This window comes from Terrapene carolina, unplaced genomic scaffold, assembly GCF_002925995.2.
Source record: "Terrapene carolina triunguis isolate 2854851 unplaced genomic scaffold, T_m_triunguis-2.0 Scaffold62, whole genome shotgun sequence".
In the NCBI taxonomy this organism is placed as follows: Eukaryota; Metazoa; Chordata; order Testudines; family Emydidae; genus Terrapene; species Terrapene triunguis.
The window spans coordinates 42,650,172-42,671,854 of NW_020664413.1; the positions used below are offsets into that span (position 1 = coordinate 42,650,172).

Below are 21,683 nucleotides of genomic sequence, written 5' to 3' on the forward strand. Positions count from 1 at the left end.
CCGGCAGCCAGGACCTTTTCATCACCCTCGAGCCAATACCCTCCCAAGGCGGGATCCCCGACCCTGAAGGCGGAGAAGGCACCTCTGGTGTGTGCACATTTGTAACTACACTACAGGGTTTAAAAGCAATTGTGTTTAATGTTTGATTTGCCCTGAAGACTTGGGATGCATTCGCAGCCAGTACAGCTACTGGAAAAATCTGTTAACGTGTCTGGGGGATGGAGCAGGAATCCTCCAGGGACATCTTCATGAAGCTCTCCTGGAGGTACTCTGAAAGCCTTTGCAGAAGGTTTCTGGAGAGGGCTGCCTTATTTCGTCCTCCACAGTAGGACACTTTACCACGCCAAGCCAGTAGCAAGCAGTCTGGAATCACTGCAGCACAAAGCATGGCAGCGAATGGTCCTGAGTTTTGGTTGCATTCAAGCAACATTCAGTCTATAGCTTCCTGTGTTAGCCTCAGGAGAGTGATATCATTCATGGTCACCTGGTTGAAATAGGGGAATTTTTGTAAGGGAACAGTAAAAGGACCCCGTTCATGCTGGGCTGTTTGTGCTTGGCTAAAAGGGATCATCCCTGAGCATAGCCACGTGGTGCTGGGAGGGGTGAAGGGATCATCCCAGAGAATAGCCACACGGTGGGGTGGAGGGCGGGGTGTGCTGCACATCCACCCGAAAACCGCAGCCCCTCCTTTTAAATGGGAAACCCAACTGGCATTGCTTGCTATGGGAAAGGAGGGCGCTGCAGTTTGAAACCATTCCCACATGTTATGAAGGCGGAAGAAGCCAACCCCGCATACCCTTTGGCTTCCCATGGCTGCCTGGAAACCAAATTCTATTGCCCAGCCGTGTGTGATGTGTCACCATACCGGCAGGCGCTCAATATAAAAGGCAAAATTCGACCTTGTACCTAAAGCACATGTGCTGTCTGCTGTGAATTGCTTGATTCACTGTGAAAGAGTCTCCCTTTTGTTCTCAGAAATGTATCTTCTTAAATTCTACTCTCCCTTTTTATCCCCCCGCAGGTGCAAACGTTTCTACGCTCCCCCATCATCTCCGTCCCAGATTAGAAGGTGAAAAAAACGCACTCGTGATTACATGGTTTCCGAGCTCATGCAATCCTCCCGTACTGATAGGGCACAGCTGAATGCATAGAGGCATACAGTGACAGAGGCCAGGAAAGCATACAGTGAGCACGATGAGAAGAGGCAGGAGGCGATGCTGAGATTAATGGGGGAGCAAATGGACATGCTCAGGAGTCTGATGGAGCTGCAGGAAAGGCAACAAGAGCACAGACCACCGCTGCATCCACTGTATAACCGCCTGCCCTCCTCCCCAAGTTCCATATACTCCTCACTCAAACACCCAAGAATGCGGGGGGGGAGGCTCCTGGCACCCAGCCACTCCACTCCAGAGGATGACCCAAGCAACAGAAGGCTGTCATTCAAACAGTTTTGATTTGTAGTGTGGCTTCAATAAGCAATGTGGCATTGTCTTTCCCTCCTCTCCCCTCCCCCCCACCCCCCCACCAGGCTACCTTGTCAGTTATCTCACTTTTTTTTAATTAATAAAGAAAGAATGCATGGTTTCAAAACAATAGTTACTTTATTTCCTTTGCCAGCTGTGATCAAACGGGGGAGGGTTGTTGGTTTACAGGGAATTAAAATCAATGAAGGGGGCGGGTTTGCATCAAGGAGAAACACACACAACTGTCACACCGTAGCCTGGCCAGTCATTAAACTGTTTTTCAAAGCCTCTCTGATGCGCAGCGCGACTAGCTGTGCTCTTCTAATCGCCTGGTGTCTGGCTGCTCAAAATCGGCCACCAGGCGATTTGCCTCAACCTCCCACCCCATCATAAACGTCTCCCCCTTACTCTCACAGATATTATGGAGCACGCAGCAATAACAATGGGAATATTGGTTGCACTGAGGTCTAACCTAGTCAGCAAACAGCGCCAGCGAGCTTTTAAACGTCCAAAGGCACATTCTACCACCATTCTGCACTTGCTCAGACTATAGTTGAACTGCTCCTTACTACTGTCCAGGCTGCCTGAGTATGGCTTCATGAGCCATGGGAGCAAGGGGTAGACTGGGTCTCCAAGGATAACTATTGGCATTTCAACATCCCCAATGGTAATTTTCTGATCTGGGAAGTAAGTCCCTTCTTGCCGCTGTTCAAACAGCCTGGCGTTCCTAAAGATGCGAGCATCATGCACCTTTCCCAGCCATCCCACGTTGATGTCAGTGAAACGCCCCTTGTGATCCGCCAGTGCTTGCAGCACCATTGAGAACCCCTTGCAGTTTACATACTGGTTGGCAAGGTGGTCCGGTGCCAAGATAGGGATATGCGTTCCGTCTATTGCCCCACCACAGTTAGGGAACCCCATTGCAGCAAAGCCATCCACTATGACCTGCACATTTCCCAGAGTCACTACCCTTGCTAGCAGAAGGTTAGTGATTGCCTTGGCTACTTGGATCACAGCAGCCCCCACAGTAGATTTGCCCACTCCAAATTGATTCCCGACTGACCGGTAGTAGTCGGGCATTGCAAGCTTCCACAGGGCTATCGCCACTCGCTTCTCAACTGTCAGGGCAGCTCTCATCTTGGTACTCCTGCGCTTCAGGGCGGGGGAAAGCAACTCACAAAGTTCCAGGAAAGTGGCCTTATGCATGCGAAAGTTTCGCAGCCACTGGGAATCATCCCATACCTGCAACACTATGCGGTCCCACCAGTCTGTGCTTGTTTGCCAGGCCCAGAATCAGCGTTCCACTGTATCAACCTGCCCCACTGCCGCCATGATGTCCCTATTGCCACATCCCGTGCTTTCAGGAATGTCCGTGTCCATGTCCTCCTCACAATCGTCCTCATGCTGGCGGCTCCTAGCCAAGTTCTGCACATACTGCAGGATAATGCGTGAGGTGTTTACAATGCTCGCCACAGCAGCGGTGAGCTGAGCAGGCTCCATGCTTGCCGTGCTATGGCGTCTGCACGGGTAACCCAGGAAAAAGGTGCAAAATGATTGTCTGCCGTTGCTTTCACAGAGGGAGGGAGGGAGGAAGGGGAGACTGACGACATGTACCCAAAACCATCTGCGACAATGTTTTTGCCCCATCAGGCATTGGGAGCTTAACCCAGAATTCCAATGGGCAGTGGAGACTGCCGGGACTGTGGGATAGCTACCCACAGTGCACCACTCTGTGAGTCTATGCTAGCCACGGTATTAAGGACGCACTCCGCCGACTTAATGCGCTTAGTGGGGACATACACAATCGACTGTATAAAATCCCTTTCTAAAGATCGACTTCTATAAAATCGACCTAATTTCGTAGTGTAGACATACCCTCAGTTGATTTCACTCACTACTCAGACTCTCCTCTTTAATTCACCAGTGATTTCACCCATCCATTCACTTTCCTCTAGCAGGCTTTTACACAGTGGTGTAACTTCCTCGTTGTTTCCTAACAAGTCTAATAAGCATTATAAGAACCTTGATGTTCACATTGGTTCCCTCCTAAGACTCAGAAAAGAATGTAAGAATTCTTCCTGAACAGGGATGCTTTCCTGATTCAGCCTGAATTTTTAGAATAGTTTCCATTTGGAAGAATAGGCCTAATGTTTCCAGAATTAAAAAACAAAAACCCAACAACCCACAAACATGCTATATTCATATAAATACTTGATGTACAAGCTCATCATCATGGGGGGGAGGGGGAGGAATTGGGCTTTTCACAATCCTCAGATAAAATACTGGAGGGATAAAAGAGGGGCAAAGAGTATGCTCTAATTAAAATACACTAGATTTTTTAAAAAAATATTTTTGTGCAAACTGAAATTTTCAGTGGCTAGATACCACTGTGATATGCATTAAAAATATCTACAAATCTCACACAAGGATTTCCTTAAATATAATTTTTAGCCAAAGAAAATTATGGTAAGATTATGATCTTTTTGCAATTTCATTATTCTTCCAACTACTGTATTGGGGATAAATGTGCTATGAAAAAATATTAATAGCTGTGGTATACAGATACCTGTTCAATGACAGAATTTAATTTCAGAATATAAGGACAGCCTATCAAAAGTTAAGCACATGACTAAGTATTGGCAAGACTGAGGCCAAAGCACTTTCAAATGCACAAAGTGAGCAAAGATATTTTTCTATAGGTTTTCAGTTATAGCAATCATGGGTGTTTCAACTAAGGTATATTTAACCATTTTCAGAATGAACACCATGATTCAACAAAGCACTTCAGCATGCTGAACAATTTAGTTTTCCTTCAACATTTTTTTTAAACAAACACATGGACCCTAATACACAAAACAAAGTTCTACAAGCTATTCAAGCTATTTTGGGGCAGAAGGAAAATGACAAGAGATAGAATATCGCTATTTGTATATTCTGGGGAAGATATTCCAGTGATGCCGATTACATAAATATGTAAGGAAGGTAGATAAGGAAGCACAATATTTTCAGTCAGAATTGTGATTTGGAGTTGATGGAAACTGACACAAATAGCCACCAATATTTAATGTGTTAAAAATGTATTTTCAGATTTTGCAATGTGGTTCTGTTTATTTCTGTCACAAGAAATCTTTAAAGGAGCAGTTAAGAATTTACAATGGTCTAGCTGCTGCAGTGAAAGCCTTACAGTACTTACCATTCAGTCCTTGGACACAGAAGAATATTCTTTTATTGACTACGCTAAGCATTGATCTCTCAACGATTTCCAGATAGTTAAATTTTTGCTGCTTTTACTTCCTAGCTTTTGATTACCTATCGTCCCAATCCTAAATTTGGAAAGTCTTTTAAAACTTGCTCCAAAACTTCCACAAGGATAAAAGAGCAAATGGGTCATTTCTCCTCTCTTCACACTGATTGCTGATTTTCAAAAAGCTAATCTGACAGCCTTATATCGGAATCAACGTCAAAGAAGATTTTTTTTAAATGGATGCCATATGCAGAGAAAACAGTCTGAGGGCAGTTTTGAGCTGCATGCAAATTGCAAACATCAAGAAATTCAGTGATTCTGGGTTTAAGGTATGTTCAGGTTTTCCAGTGGGATTAGTCTGAGGCTCAGAAGGGCTAGTGGAGAGGACAGACTGGGGCAGCAGCTGAATGGGAGTGAGGGTGCAGGGACACATGGGGACAGAGGGTGCAGGGACACACGGGGATAGGGACAGATGTGCCTGACTGAATGAGAGAGGCTAGGGGTCAGCCAGGGTCTACATGGTGGAGGCTCTCTAACAATCCCTCCCTGCTCCAAAACAACCTGTTCCATACTTCTCCACCCACACCAACAATCCTCCAAGTTCATACCCAGGCTCCTTCCCAGCAATTACTTCCCTCTCCCTCAGCTCCTCCGTTATCCCTGACTCGCCCAAGCCTTTGCCTGAGGAATGCGGGGAAATATGTTTCTGTATTGTAGTTTAAATGAATTATGACTTATTACTCAGTGTTCTGTATTAATATGCCTACTAAGGAATATATTTGTCAAAAAACATTTCCTGAATCTTTTTTTTTTTTTTGGTCTGTATTATTACAGGTATAGTTGCTGACAGGTATTTTGAAATAAATTACCAAAATAATTGAAACTGACGTGATTATATTCTGTTGTTTTGACAAATAAAATATGCAGAATTTTAAAATATTGTGTGCAGAATTTTAAATTTTTTGGCGCTGAATTCCCCCAGGAGTAAATCTATGAACCTATGACACTTCTAGCCTCTCACACAACTGTACCACATTGTTCTTATATTTCACTTGTGAGCCACCTAACCAACCCCCAGATCCTTTTCAGCAGTACCATCTCCTAGCCATTTATTCACCATTTTGTAGATGTACATTTGATTTTTCCTTCCTAAGTGTAGTACTTTGCACTTATCTTTATTTAATTTCATCTTATTGATTTCAGACCAGTTCTCCAATTTGTCAAGGTAATTTTGAATTCTCATTTTGTGCTCCTAATTGCTTGCAACTCCTCCCAGCTTGGTGTCATCTGCAAACTCTCCACTCCATTATCCAAGTCATTAATGAAAATAATTGTATAGTACTGGACTAAGGATAGAACCCTGCAGTACCCTACTAGATACAGCAAACCATTGATAACTTCTCTGAATGCGGTTTTTCAACTAGCTGTGAATCCATTTTGTAGTAATTTCATCTAGATCACATTTCCTTAGTTTGCTTATGAGAATGTCATGTGGGACTATGTCAAAAGCTTTACTAAAAATCAAGATAGATCATGTCTACTGCTCCCCCCTCCCACACCCACTAGGCCAGGAACTGTGTCAAAGAAGGATGTTAGGTTTATTTGATTCTTCACAAATCCATACTGGCGATTAATATCACCCTATTATCCTCTAGGTGCTTACAAACTGATTGTTTAATATTTTGTTCCAGTATCTTTTCCATGTATCAAAGTTAGGCTGAAGTGGTCTATAATTTCATGAGTCCTCCTTTCCCCACATTTTAAAGATAGGCATTATGTTGGCCCTTCTCCAGTTCCTGGGACCTCACACATCTTCCATGAGTTTTTGAACATAATAGAACATGTTTCAGTAAGAACCAAATGGACTAATAAGTGACCTGGGACTCACAAATATCTCTTTGCAGAACATGTGTTGCATGACTATACACAATACATGCATATCATACAACCGTGTGTCTTTCACAATACATAAAAGGTAAACGCAGAGTGGTTGATAATATGCAAACACAATTATATCTTATGAATGTTATTAGCCAGAATATACCTATGGGAAACTCTCTCCATGCCAGACACCTCAGGTAACTGTGTTGGCGACTTTTAAAACATTTTAAGTCTCAAATATGCTGAATACTAGAAGGATGCCTGGGCTGTCATGTGCTTCCAGTGCCATTTTTTCTTGAGTCAGTGATTTATTATAGCAATCACTGTAGTTAAAGTGAGATTATACTGTGAAAAGTGACTGGAAAAATGGCAGCATGAGGTTTCATGTTTATTGTCTCAGTGACTTCCAGATCAAATATGCTCAGTTAGGAAAAACCTCTCTCTGTTAACTGCTAGTGCTGCAAATTCAATCCAAGATCTGAAAGTCAAACTGTGTTTTTCACCACAAGTAATAAAAATTATGCTATTACAAATTAGTTAACGATTCTATTCATGAATCAGATTAGAACACACTCTTCCACAGCCATATCACTGCTCTGCAGTGCTAAAAGGAGTAAAACAAAGAGATTAAGACATACCATCAATCTCTAAAACAGATAAAAATTAGGATACACAAAAAGACAAGATCTGTTGAGCCAGCTGTTAGTAAGTCAGCTTTTCTAACTGTAACCAAGTAGCTAATTCTCTAAAGTATGAATGAGTGGAGATGTTGAAATAAGTTGATCACTGACAGCTACAGGCTACTCTCACCAATTGCTCCTCTTCTCCCATGTTTCACTCTCCCCATTGCCTACTCTGTGTTTTACTGCACAGAGAAACAGACAAAGAACATGAAGCAGGGGAGCATAACAGAGCTCAAGTCAGACAATGCCACAAAATGGCAAAACTGGAGCCATCAGGCCAAAGGCAATCTCCTGCCAAATAAGTGAAGGTTTCATAAGTTCTCTCACACCTTTGATGGGGGGGAGGGGAGAAGAAGAGTGAAGGTGCCCACTGTGCTCTCTTTTCCTTGATTTTTTTTATTCAAATTTAAAAAAAAAAAAAAAAAAAAAAGATACCAAATCTGAAAATATTTTACAAAACAGGCCTTAATAGCTGATAACAGTATGTTGAATTTAGATATTTCATTCAAATTGGATTTTTTAAGATAGCAGTATACCATGTCTCTATTCACTTACATCTGACCTCTATATCCTGGAGTGCATACCCATCAAGCCACAGTACAAGAGTCATTAGGAAAGATTTGTTGGAAAAGCTTTCCTCTTGACCAGAAAAAAACAGAACGTTGGCATTTCAGCGCTTGGACTTTTTCTGTGCTTTCACCCTCAAAATAACTCACTACTCACATGTATTTACTGTATTTTAAAAGACAGAGGTTTAATTTCAGCAGTACAAATGACCTACACCAGCACTACAAAGGTAGAACATTCTTCATTAAATGGTTCTCCTTAATGTATTTGATTACACGTAACTATAACTTAATGACTGATATTGAACAAACCCTTGAGATCAAATAAAATCCTCCCTTCTTCCCTACCCCGCCATATTACTGTTTAACGTTAACTTTGCCTTATTAGCATATCAGATTTTTACTTAAGGTATTCTGCTTATTTGTCTAGAAAGATATTCTAGCGAAGTCACAAGAAGAGTCTTTAGGAAAGGGATGTAGAAAAGAAGTGTATATGAGATTAATTTCAAACCACTGAGCCTGTAACGTTTACAACTAATAAGGATGAAAAAGAACAAAAAGAGGAATGGTTTACAGGATAACATGGGAAGAAACTTTCTTTACACTATAACTTCAAATGCTTCCTGAACTTCCCTAAATTCCATATGAAATATTTAGAGTGCTCTCTTTCTTCTTATTGGTGAAATCTTTAGGGACATCTTACATTTTACATATTATTAAGTAGACAGTTATTTATCCCCAGTCACAGAAGACAACATTGTATCTATCTTTGGGCTGCTACCTTCCCATCCCCACTCTCCCTCATATTTTCTATAGGAATATTTGGAAACTGAGAACATGTTATAATCCCGGCAACAGGAAGAAACATTTGTCTATCATCATGGAGAAAGGGAGAGTGTTTTCCTTCTGATCCTTTTTCAAGGGAAGGAGGTCCCCCCTCAAGTCACTTTGATTTACCTGTGAAGAACAATGGATGACTGGACATTATATCTACTTATGTGCACAGGAGACCAAATTTCAGTTTGGACAAGACTCGTTCACAATGAAGGGTCAATCCTAGGGTGACCAGATGTCCCGATTTTATAGGGACAGTCCTGATTTTTGGGTCTTTTTCTTATATAGACTCCTATTACTCCCCCCCCCCCACCCCTATCCCGATTTTTCACATTTGCTGTCTGGCCACCCTAGTCATTCCACATTCAGAACACTACTTGTCATAATGCAGTCTTATTTTTCCCTCGACTCCACTACCCTTGTCAAAGATGAAAGGATGCAACTATTCTTGTTTGCAATCCCTTATATATATATACACACACACTGTTTCATGCAAGTCAGAACATAATCAATCTTAGAAAAACATAGGGTGCCTATAACCTTGGCAACTAATACCAAAAATTAAGAGGTATAAGGAGGAGATGAATTTAGCAAGACCAAGGACTGTACCTTCAAAATGTTTGCTCGTGCCTGAGTGATAGCAGAAGAGGAGCATCCAAACAGCCCACAGTGGTGGAGCCACGTACAGAATATATACTACAGCATTATACAACAATTTTTGTAGCTAAAAGCACGGAAAGTGGTATGAAACAGTTTTATCATCATAGTCAAACCACCATAAAAGCAGCAAAGCTCCATTTCCAAAACTTCATTTAATAGTCTGCCTAAATTCTTTTTGCAGCTAAAGAATATTTTTAAAGCAATAGGTCACAGTAGTTTTTCAGAGGTATCTACAAAGCAATCTGGAATACTGATAAGCATTCTTTAAGAAATATCCATTTCAATCAGGTATGTATCATTCTAGCATGCTTAGAGTCAACATTCCTGATAGGAAAAAAAATTACTATACATACCTCAAAGCCAAGTCTATCTTTCTCTTTCCAAAAACAAAAATGTGTAACCTTCTTGTCCCAAAATTCATCAGGTTTTACTACACAAACAAGCGACACCTCAGCTGGAACAACATTCTGCAAAACAAATGAAACAGATAAAACATTCAAGATTAAATTCTCATGCATGGCAAAATCAACTGGCATTTAGACAGCACCTTTTATCCATGATCTTAATACTCTCTACAAATATGAATTAAACAAGTCTTACAACATCCAGGTGACATAGGTGGCTGTTTACTAATTCTACAGAGAGAAATTATACAGAGATTAAGTGATTTGCACTAATTCACACAGTGAGTCATAACAGAGCTGGGGATAGAATCAGGTCTCCTGATTCCCAAAAGTGTATTCTAACCACTAGCCACCCTCCATCAGTAACGGAAAACAAAACAAAAAAACAACAACCCTATTTACCTAAATGAATATTACTTACAATATTGTGGTAACAAAACTATAGTTAAGGCTGATATGAGACTTTCATTCTATAGCCTGTTTGCATATTATCTAGAGAATATACTATGGAAAAGAAATTAAATTGCAAACTTTATACAAGCTAATTGATACTATATTTGAAGTCAGAACTCTAAAGCTAGGTCACCACAATAAAGAAACAAGTTAAGCTAGATGAGAAATATATATTTTACTATTAAATCAGGATTTAAGATCAATGGATCTGCTATTATAATGTAACTATAATGTTTACTGTTTCCAGAATAGAAACGATCTATATCATTAAATTGATTAAGTATTTTTAATTATGCATTAAGTTGACAAATCAATATTTTCCTTACAAAACCTGAGTTCAAATATATTTTGCCTATTTATATATTGTCCTCACATCACAATACAGGCAGCTCTACACATTACTCTTCTGTGATGTCATCAAGTGTAATACTAGGACAAAGATATATGAATACAGTACTGAGTACTGAAAAGCGCTGTGAGTAAAACTGATTCTAAATTATCTTGTTTTAAGGTGAAAAACAATTAATAAGGGACAATTAATTAAAAACTGACCCAAAATTTAGATTTAAAAAACAAGGTTTTGCAAAACCTAAATCTAATAGGGGAAGGAAAAAAAAAAAAAAAACAGCTTGTCTTCATGGGTTTCTCTCCACTCTCACAGAAACAGTTGTTTTTAAACACACATTCTCCTACAGCGTTTTCAACCCAAACACTGCCTCACTAAAAAAGTTAAGTGACTTAATTGATTTTCTTTGTCCAACCAGAGAAATATGAGAAGTGATCAGCATAAATAAGTGATTTCGATTTTCTAAATGATAATTTGAGATATGATTACTTGCAGGGGCAAGAAAACGTATGTGAAATATTACTCTTCATAACAGAAACAATGAGACACATTACATATACAGACAGAAGCCCGAAATCAAGTGCTTCTAAACATCATTATTATTCTAGAACATGTGATGTACATCCTGTTGAAGAGCACTGATACAGACTTAAGGAAAGAGGCAACAGTCACATGACAAAAAAGAAAAGGTTGGGGGGGTCCAAATGTCAAATCTCATTAAGTCAGTCAGTAGCTCTTAAAGTTACTCATAAGACGAAAAGGAAAGAGTTGCTCTTCCTGAAAAATCAAAAGATGGGAAACTAACACTGACAAAAAGCTGACAAAGGATAAGTAATCAGTCAGCCAAGTAGAGAAGAATTAGCAGCCTATTGATGTAAGTGATGGATCTATAAAGCAGCACCTCCCACTTCTATTAGGTATATTTTTAAATCCACCCGAGAGAAGTTTTATTTTTGCAAATAGAATTTGAACCTCTCAAATTTGTAAAAATATTTATAAAAAAACATCACTGCCACAGAGAGACCTCTAACTTCAGTGGACACGAAAAGCTTGGTCCCTTGATACAGTAAGAAGTAGCACTAATGCTCACTATGGAAGCTGGAAAGAAGCCCACAGATTGGTTGTAGTCAGGAAGCAAAACAAGACAAGGCATTCTGGGAACCCTAAACATTCAAATGTCCATGTTATAATTGAATAAACTCCTAGTTTCCCTTTCTGAGTGCACAAATAAAGTACAAATTTCAAAATGCCCAAATGCGAACACCTATAAACTTACATGTGCAATGCAGGGCAGGCAAATATAGAGGATGCTTTTGAAAATGTGGCCCTAAAAGTCTATTCTTTCAGTTTCAATTTAATGTATTAATTCAAATTATTTGTCTATGCCAGATTCATTACAAATTGAAACTGCAAGATTATAGTTATTGTGCTTATTCAGCTAAGATCTTCCCCTCTACCCCTTATTTAAAAAGTGAAAAGTTTTGTGCTTCCTTGCTTTCTGAGTACTTACTCTTAAGAATGATCCTGCATTCCACATCCTCTCTCTTATTTTTAGAAATCAAAATTAGAGGCAAATGCATTTAGTCTTTTCCCACATAATACCATTACATTTCTGTAGCTGGCACTACCATTTTCTTTTTTTAGAATGATCAGAGAAACACAAAAAGGAAAGGCACTTGTACTTCTTGTATATTTAACTATGTTGTTACAAAGCAAGGAGATTTTCACTTCTGTTTCTGGAGATTAACTTTTATGGCACTTTAATAATACAGATTTTAGACTGCCAATCACAGTAGCAGCTAGGTGCTTATTAACAGCAAACATTTTAAAAATAAAAATTGCTGCAATTAAAAGCCACTTTCATTCCCCCCCAGGAATAAAATATAAAACAGGAAAATCAGATAAAAATTAAACCAAATAAAAACTAAGTCTATGCTGCTCTGAGCTTGCTAGACTAAGGTTTTGAAGGAGCTCGCAAGGAAGCAAACTCCACATATGGAGACCTTCAACTGAGAAAGTTTTACTGCCTATGGAGGAGTCTCTAATTCCAGGCAATGGCAAGAAGCTGATCTTAAATGATATGATAGGGCATGGAATGAGAAGCAATCTCTCAAAGGGTTTGGATACAGAACATTCAAAGAAATAAAAGCTATCAAAATCTAGAATTGTATCAGGAAGCCAATGCAAAGACTTCAACACAGCGACATACCTGTATTCTGTACTAGCTGGAGCTCCTGGATAAGCTTCATAAACAAACATAATCAGAGTGCCCAACCAGCAGTCTCTATGGGAAATGACAAAGGCTGGAAAACCACTGCTATGCCTATATTAAAGAGGGAAGGCCACAGCCTCCTGATTAGCTATAGATTATGAAAGTCACTGAGACACATCAAAGAATCGAGGAGCATCAATGATTCATAGGGCCCGGACGTTGTAAACTATTCACCTTTAACATGGTAATACACTTGTAGAAGTTTTATCTAGAGCTGAACAGAAGGCTGCTCAGATCAAAACTTGAATAACTCTCTATAGAAGTATATAAACCCCTTTTCAGATTAATTGCTTCTACTTACAAAATTCTGTGCAACACAGCATATATTGTGTAATTAAATTACGAATTGACTGTTTCCCAATAAAGAAATTTCAGCTGTTTCAGTAACGCAGCATTTTGACTTCCATCTATAAAACTAATCTGCTGACTGTGAATACATAAAAATTGATTTACCTGGAGCATTAACACAACCGTCTTTACCACATTCCATTGAGATTTTCTGCCATCGACTATCACAGTAAATCCTCTAGCTTTACACTTTTCACTAAGACAAAAAAGAAATACTTTTAGAAAACAGTAAAACTCGAGAACAAAATGTCAGATATCACAGTGATTAGCTTGGCTATTACTGACTTTCATCACAACCATTTTAAAAGTAGGACACTGCTATGGAATTTTGCAATTTTACTTACTACAAATCTTCCCTTAAAAATTGAAGTATGTTCACACTTGTATTGCTCAGGCATACTTGTTTATTATTGTACCATACTAGCAATTTTTTAAACAGCATTAATATTCCAGAAAATGTATCAAATATTTATTATATTTTGTGTTTATATTGCAATTCCTCTTATCAATGATTATAAAGTGCCTTATAAACATTACACAAATAAATATCACAAAATCCCTGTGAGGTAGTACAGTATTTTATAGATGGGTAACAGAGGCATAGAGAGGTTAATTTTCCTAAGGTCACCCAGGAAGTCTGTTGCAGTGAAGTGAATACAACTTCCATGTCCTGTTCCTAAATCACTTGATCTAGGTCACAATTCAGGAGAACATTTAGGCTAATGCTTAATTTCAAACATGCACTTAAGTGTTCTTCTGAATCAGGGCCCTTAGTACAACATACAAAAAGCCAGCTAGAAGAATACAGACTTTGCAAGGAGATATAAAAGGGGAAAATGTAGTTCAAATTGACAGTATTTATTTACTACCTTTTTAACTTAACAACTTTAAGTACAAAATATATAATTTTCAAAGAAGTATATATTCATATAAAAAATGTTGAAAGAACATTTAAGGTTACAAAGTCAAGTGCTCAAAGGTTAGGAAATGCCAGCATTAAGGTTGTCTGTGCCCGGTGTCTGTATCCTCCTTCTTGCCTAGGTGTCAGCAAGGGAAACATACAAAATACAGAAAATCTCTCTCCATGCTCCCAATTCCAGTGCCAGGCACCACAGCTTCTAGCAACACAAAGAGTCCTGCTCAGCGCCTATGGCTCGGGCTAGGGCATGCTTGTCCAGATGGAACATTCAGAGAATTTAGCTGCTGGTGTCTAACAAACCTTCACTGAGCACATGCATATGGCAATTTTCAGAAGCTTATAACTTGGACAAATTTTGGTGGACTCAGGGTAAGTCCCTGCTTTAAACATGAAGGCTCTAGAGCAGTGATCCCCAAACTGGAGTTTGCAAACCCTTGGGGGTTTGTGAAATGTATCAGGGGGTTCTCAGAAAAAATTCTGTAATGGCAGACGGAGCCATCCCTAGGGACCCCAGGCATGGGGGGAAGCAGCCGGGACCCTGGCGTGTGGGGCGGGCAGCCCGAGCCCCGTGGAGCGCGGGGCCATCAGCTGGGACCCTGGGTGCGCAGGCGGCAGCTGGGACCCTGTCCCTGGCAGACAGGGGAAGTTCCGCGGCATGAGGGGCAGAGTGGGAGGGGGAGCCATGCTGTATCTGGGGGACCATCCAGGCTAATTTTTCCCTGGCCCCGCACCCCCCTGCTGCCGGAAGAAAAAGTGTTTGCGCACCAAATCAGCCAGGGCCGCCCAGAGGATTCAGGGGGCTTGGGGTCTTCGGTGGCGGGGGTCCTTTTGCTCCGGGTCTTTGGGGCACTTCAGCGGCAGGTCCCAGAGCGAGTGAAGGACACCCGCCGCCAAATTGCTGCCGAAGACCCGGAGCGGAAGCAGCCCCTGCCGCCAAAGACCCGGAGCGGAAGGAGCCCCTGCCGCCAAAGACCCGGAGCGGAAGGAGCTCCGGGTCTTCGGCAGCGGGTCCTTCATTCGCTCCGGGTGTGTTCGGCGGCACTGAAGGACCTGCCGCCGAAGACTCGCCGAAAACTCTCGTGGGGGCCCCTGAAAGGCCCGGGGCAAATTGCCCCACTTGCCTCCCCCCCCAGGCAGCCCTGAAATCAGCTGGAACCAAGGTCATTGTAGCCAATGTGGCGGTAACGACCCTCAGTTACTCCATACTCAGTCATTCTCGGTAGTGTGCGATTTTGCTTCAATGAGACTTGAGTGAATCTTCTCATTTACTAGTTTGTTCGTTTGTTAGCGTTCTCAGTGTGTTATTTTTATTTGAACTGTTGGACACGTGGCTGAAAACGGAAAGTGTAAAGACACGAAAAAACGAACGTTCGACATCAGCTAGTGTTTCATCAAGTCCAAAGTATGGAAAATCTAAGTCAAATGATCATGATGGTCCTGGAAAGTCGCTTATGAAGAAAAGAAAATATGACAATGATTATATAAAATATGGCTTTACAGCATTGGTGAGAAAGAGAGTGTACAAAACCAGAGTGCATAATTTGTGGTGACGTTCTAGCAAACAGCAGCCTCAAACCTTCTCTACTTCAGCACCACTTAGAAACTAGACACCCCACACAACTCGACAAGCCTGTTGATTTTTTCAAGTGAAAATTAGCCAAGTGGAAAAGTGACATTACCAGTTTTGTATCCAAAGCAAGTACTGATAACAAAAATACACTTGAAGTGTCATACCGAGTGAGCTATCGAGTAGCAAAAGCATCAGAGGCCCATACCATAGCACAGAGCTTGATTGGTCCATGTATAAAAGACGTAGTTCATTGCATGCTCAGAGAAAAGGCTGCAAAAAGGATTGACGTAGTACCTTTCATAGAATCATAGAATATCAGGGTTGGAAGGGACCTCAGGAGGTCATCTAGTCCACCCCCCTGCTCAAAGCAGGACCAATCCCCAGACAGATTTTTGCCCCAGATCCCTAAATGGCCCCCCTCAAGGATTGAACTCACAACCCTGGGCTTAGCAGGCCAATGCTCAAACCACTGAGCTATCCCTCCCCCCTTTGTCCAATAATACGTTGCCGCAAAAAATTAATGACGTCAAGTAATGTAGAGACCACAATTGTACATAGAGTGAAAAATAGTCCATATTATGCTATACAGTTGGATGAATCAACTGATGTTGCTAATCTATCTATTTTGCTAGTGTTTGTACGTTATGTGAATGAAGGTATGGTTGAAGAAGACTTGTTTTTTTGCTGACCATGGAAAGAACATACAACTGGAAAAGATATCTTCAATCTGACTAATGCACATTTTCAGGAAAAGGAAATAGTTTGGTCTCATTGCCTAGGCATTTGCACTGATGGGGCCACATCAATGACAGGGAAGTACACTGGATTCATAGCTCAAACAAAAAAGGTTGCATCAAACGTCTCTTGGACTCATTGCAGTATCCATAGACAAGCTCTCGCAGCAAAACACAAGCCTGAGGGTCTGAAGGAAGTGCTGGACAATGCAGTGAAAATGGTGAATTTCATAAAATCATGACAAATTCCAGAATATTTCACGTACTTTGTGAAGAAATGGGTAGTGTACACAATTTTTTGTTGCCCCATACCGAAGTTAGATGGCTCTCACGTCGCAAAATCCTTGTGCACTTGCTTGAGCTTAGAATGGAAATCCTTGTTTTTTTCAACAGCCACCCTTTCCACCTCACCAGCTGTATGGAAAATCATGTCTGGCTCCAGAGCCTAGCTTATTTAGCAGACATTTTCTTGAGGATTAATGACCTAAACTTAGCTCTTCAAGGCCTCACTAACAGTTTTCAACATGCAAGACCAAGCTGAATCCATGATAAAGAAGTCGCAGTTCTGAGAAAGGTGTTTGGAAAACAATCAAATTGAGTGTTTCAGTACTCTTCATGACTTCCTAACAGAACATAAGCTTTGGTTGAATCAGTGCATTAAAACCAATATAAATGCACACCTAAAAGGACTTTGCACAATGTTCAGGGAATACTTTCCAGCTATGTCAGGCAATAATGACTGGATTCGCAACCCCTTTGATGATACCACTCTCTCAACAAAGATATTGAGCACTGAGGAAAAAGAGAAATTGATTGAGATCTCCTGTGATTACGAACTGAAAAGGAGTTTCAGAAGTCTGTCATTGATCAACTTTTGGCTGAGTTTAAGAAACGGGTACCCCCTGCTGGCAGAAAAAGCTACTATCATTTTGTTACCGTTTTCAACAACATACTTGTGCGAGAAAGCATTTTCCTCGTATGCACATCTGAAAACCAAATACAGAAGCAGACTCAATGCCGAACCAGATCTGAGACTATCTTTCTCCAGAGGTTCCGGACTTCCAAGAGCTATGCAGATCAAAGCAAGCACATCCATCACACTGAGGAGATTTAAACTTCAAGACTCCTTATGAGAAATGGAAAGGGAGGAGGAGATTTTTTGCTGTTTCTAAAATTAAACAGATTGCTACTGTTGTTTTTAAAATTATTATGAAGAACAAGTTTAAGCTTTGTTATAGTCGTGCGTTGTTCACCTGGATTGCTCAAGACCCGAATGCTTGTGGGAGGAACTCTTCATTTAAGTTGGCTTCTTAAATACCTTCATGCTCCTTGATGAAACATAACAGGCTTAATTAACGTGATACGAGCTACAAAAGTGAAATCTTGAAAGAATGTTGCCGTTTTCATAATGTAATAAAATTAATAATGTAATGAGAAATAATAATGTAATAATAAATAGCGTGTAATAAATGTGTCATTAAAAAAAACACATTATTTCCAAGATCACTGCTTCTATAATTTATGCTCAGGTAAGGGAGAAAATCCCTGGAAACTTTCATTTTTAGGAGAGGGTTCCTGAGATTTGGTATTTTCGTGAAAGGGGTTCACGGGTTGTTAAAGTTTGGGAACCACTGCTCTAGAGCTTCTCGGTGAAATGACTCAGCATGGGAAGTTTCAGTCTCAACAGTTAAAAGTTCAGCGAGTGATAAGCAACTGAGAACATTGGATAGCATTAACTAACGATGCACACTAGTGCCAGCTCTGACTAGAAATTGTTTAGTAAGACATTCTAGTCATTGTTCAAATACATACAATATTACTACATGTATACAGTTTTAGTTTACTATAATTGCACCATTATGGGACTGAGATGGATTTACTATCACTTATAATGAGCTGACAAGTGTACTTAAAGAAAAATGGTGTGCATATACTATGTTTTTTTTAAAAATCAACATATAGTACCCTTGCCAATTTTAATTTATTTTTTAATAAAAAAAATGTTTAGCTCCTGAAAATTTACATATGGAGCACGCCTACTACTACAATAATCCCATTGATTTCCAATACAGTTACTCATAGTAGCAAGCAGTATGCTAGGTAGTAAGCATTTTCAGGATCAGAACTTTAGCCTACATTATGGATAAGAACCAACTAATCAGCGGGGGTGGAGGGGTCAATTGGAGTGGTAGAAAAATATTCATAAGCATATTTCACTTTCTTTTTAGAACAAAAACAATTAGTCAATTTTTAGTTTATGAATAAACTAATTTCCAACATGGCTGCCATTGTGTACCTGGATTTTACTTTATTTATATTTAAATGGCACCTCCTGAAGACATGCATAAGATTTTCCAGGGACCCCACTGAAAATTAGGTTGACTGTTTGCAATGTCACAGCCAGAGCAAGTTCTGAAAGCCAAGTTATAACTAGAAGATTTATATAGGAGCTGACACAACCCAACCTTGAATACAGCAAACACAAATAGTGTCATGATCATATTCCTTTGAAATATTGTTTTCTTAAGGTCAATGGAAACAAACAACAGCATTTGTATATTCCATCACCTATTAACCCACAAAAAACAACAAATTATCCAATTCTGAAAGGTTAAATAAAATGTTTAAACACAATGCATTTAAGCTTTAAAAGAAATTGGTAAAACTGATTTGTGCATTAGAACAGTGAAGCCTGCAAACTCCATTGACAGGGCATTGAAGGACATGAAATATTTCTGCATTTATCTTTTCTTGCACTTTAAAAAAAAATTATATTTTAAATCATATCATATATCATAACAAAGACACCTCTACTCAATAGCTAAGAATTTGTTTTAAAAATCCACAGCAGTATTTCATGGATGTTGTACAAATCAAAGAAATTTAACTTCAACACTATGAAAGTCTGGCCTGCCACAAACCATTTCACATTAATAAAAGAAAAAATTGGAGTTACACCACCAGCTACTGAAGTTAGTGAGGCATAATTTTGAGCCAGTCTATGTTAAACAATGTATAACTTCAGGTCCAGTTCTGCAAACCATCCACTGATGGAACTCCCATACAAGTCAACAGGACTACTCTCACAGATAAGACCACTCATGTAAAGCTTTAAAGAATTAGGCTTGATATTTGTTGGAAACGCACAAGCCTGGTTTGGGGACAAAATGCTAACTCACAAGCTTTTTAAAGCCTTCCAGTAGAGCACAAAGAATCTTTAATATTTAAGCAAAACACTTTTTTTAAAAATAAATTCTTTCTACTATTAAACCAACAGTAAATCAGGATGGTCTCCCATATTATTATTCTGCATGACTGTCAACACCAATGGTGGGAATGTCAAACTTTATTTTCATAGGTGTTTCACAGTTTACACATGGTACGAGCAATGCTTATTGTGAATTTTCAGATAGCTTTAAGCAAAATAAGTGCAATATATATCACAGCTAGATAGTAAAACAACTAATTTTGGTAGAATACTTATGTCTACATTTATTCAACAAACAGAACCAAACCCTGAAGTCAATTAGACTACTTCCATGAATAAGGTTAGCACAATTTTCACCCATATTTTTGTAAAAGTTCCAACTCTCTTTTTTTTTTTAAACAAAACACAAATGTACAATTAACAAGCATGTAACTAATTAAGGAGTACAAGTAAATTATTCAATCAAGCTTTACAGGAGTGACCTGAGTGTCTCAGGTTTCTTTTAGTAATATTCATTTTTCTTCTCTTTGGTCTTGACTTTGGGGCCAGATCATTAGTCTATATATTTGAAAAGATCTGATACTCCCATTAGCAAAAAAAAAAAAAAAAAAAAGGCATAAAGCATTTTTATTTAATTATGCTAACATCTCTTTCTCTCGCTCTGTTATAGTTGGTCCTTTAACCATGTTGGAAACATGAGCATTCAGTTGTGGAGGGGAAAAAATCAAACAAAATGATAAAACTAAGATTTGAGGATGACTTGCCAGTTCTGTTGGATAATTTCTGCCCCCCCATCACCAGATCCAACCAAATAAATTAATATCTGGCCAAATAAATATAGATCTGAACCTGCAGTTTTTCCACAAGCAAATCTCCCACAGAAGTTAATAATTTTACTATCAAACCCATAGTTAATGGATAGAATCCATTGAACTCTGGCCCAAATTCAGCAAAACAATTATAGCATTTTTTTAACTTTAAGCATGTAAGTAATCCCACTCACTTCAATGAGACTTCATACATGCTTAAAATTAAGCACAATTTAAGTGCTTCAGTGAATCTGGGCCTGTATGAATAGAACGCTTGCAAAAAACAAAAAACAAACAAACAAACAAAAACCTATTTTCTGCCTGAAAAGTCCCACCAATTCCAATGACTAGCCTTTTTTAATGTTGCAGTTAAAGTATAGTCGCTAGTTAGTTTACACCACAATTATCAGAAAGAAAAGTTACTGCACGTATTCTAACAATGCAATGGTGAAATACATCAGACAGAAAAAAACAAGCAGGATAATTAAAAGAAACTACCACATATCTTTTAATTTACTATGTTATTTGTGTTTTAAGTTGTTATAATGAAATCAAATGAGATCACATTATAGTATAATCCAGGGCTAGTCAAAAGGGAGACCACGGGCCAAATCCAGACCACCACACACTTGAACGGACCACAAAATCTTTTTATCGTCGTCATTAATGTTATTGAAGTGTGAAAAATGTTTCTCTGGAGTCTGGCGCTTGACTATATGTTGACCAAGAAATGTGGACGTTGACAAAAAATAATTGACTATTCCTGATTACTATGTAAAATATGTTTTGTACTGGAAGATAAAAATATTTAGTGCTTTTAAGAAACACCTTTAGAGTCACTTAGTCACCTTGGAATGCTTAGCAGATAGTCTAGGGTAACACTCAGCTCATCCATGTTTGTCTGTTCAAGGCATAATGGAATTGTCAGAATGAGGCCACTTCGTCTGTCCTTTCCTCCTATTTAAAAAAAAAAGGCATTACAAAGATTTAATGTCATTTTAAGATAAAAATAAACATTTTCAGCTACATAGTCTCAAACTACATGTTACTTGTGTCTAAAACTGCTATAAAGATTACAAGTGAACAAAAGTGCAGTGAGTTGTGGGTAGTCCTGTAATTAAAGAACATTTTGTGAAGCATATCTTGGACCTTAAAGCAAAGTTACATAATAGACTAAACAATGTATTTGTAACGTACCAGTAAATGACATGCTCAAAACACAGGGTTTGGTCACGAGGTTACCTTAATGCAAAACATAGTTAATAATATATAACAACTTTGAACACTTA

General features: G+C 39.3%; 1 protein-coding gene across 2 annotated transcripts in view; it reads right to left on the reverse strand.

The window, feature by feature from the left end:
• SESTD1 (SEC14 and spectrin domain containing 1) overlaps positions 1 to 21,683 on the reverse strand; it is a 114,120-nt gene that overhangs the window by 50,994 nt on the left and 41,443 nt on the right. For both annotated transcript variants that reach the window (XM_024204053.2, XM_024204052.2), the window contains exons 4-6: positions 21,243 to 21,351; positions 13,260 to 13,350; positions 9,685 to 9,798 (exon numbers count right to left, since the gene is read on the reverse strand). In XM_024204053.2, coding sequence (XP_024059821.1) covers positions 9,685 to 9,798; positions 13,260 to 13,350; positions 21,243 to 21,351 — 314 coding nt within the window. The remainder of the gene's footprint in view (positions 1 to 9,684; positions 9,799 to 13,259; positions 13,351 to 21,242; positions 21,352 to 21,683) is intronic.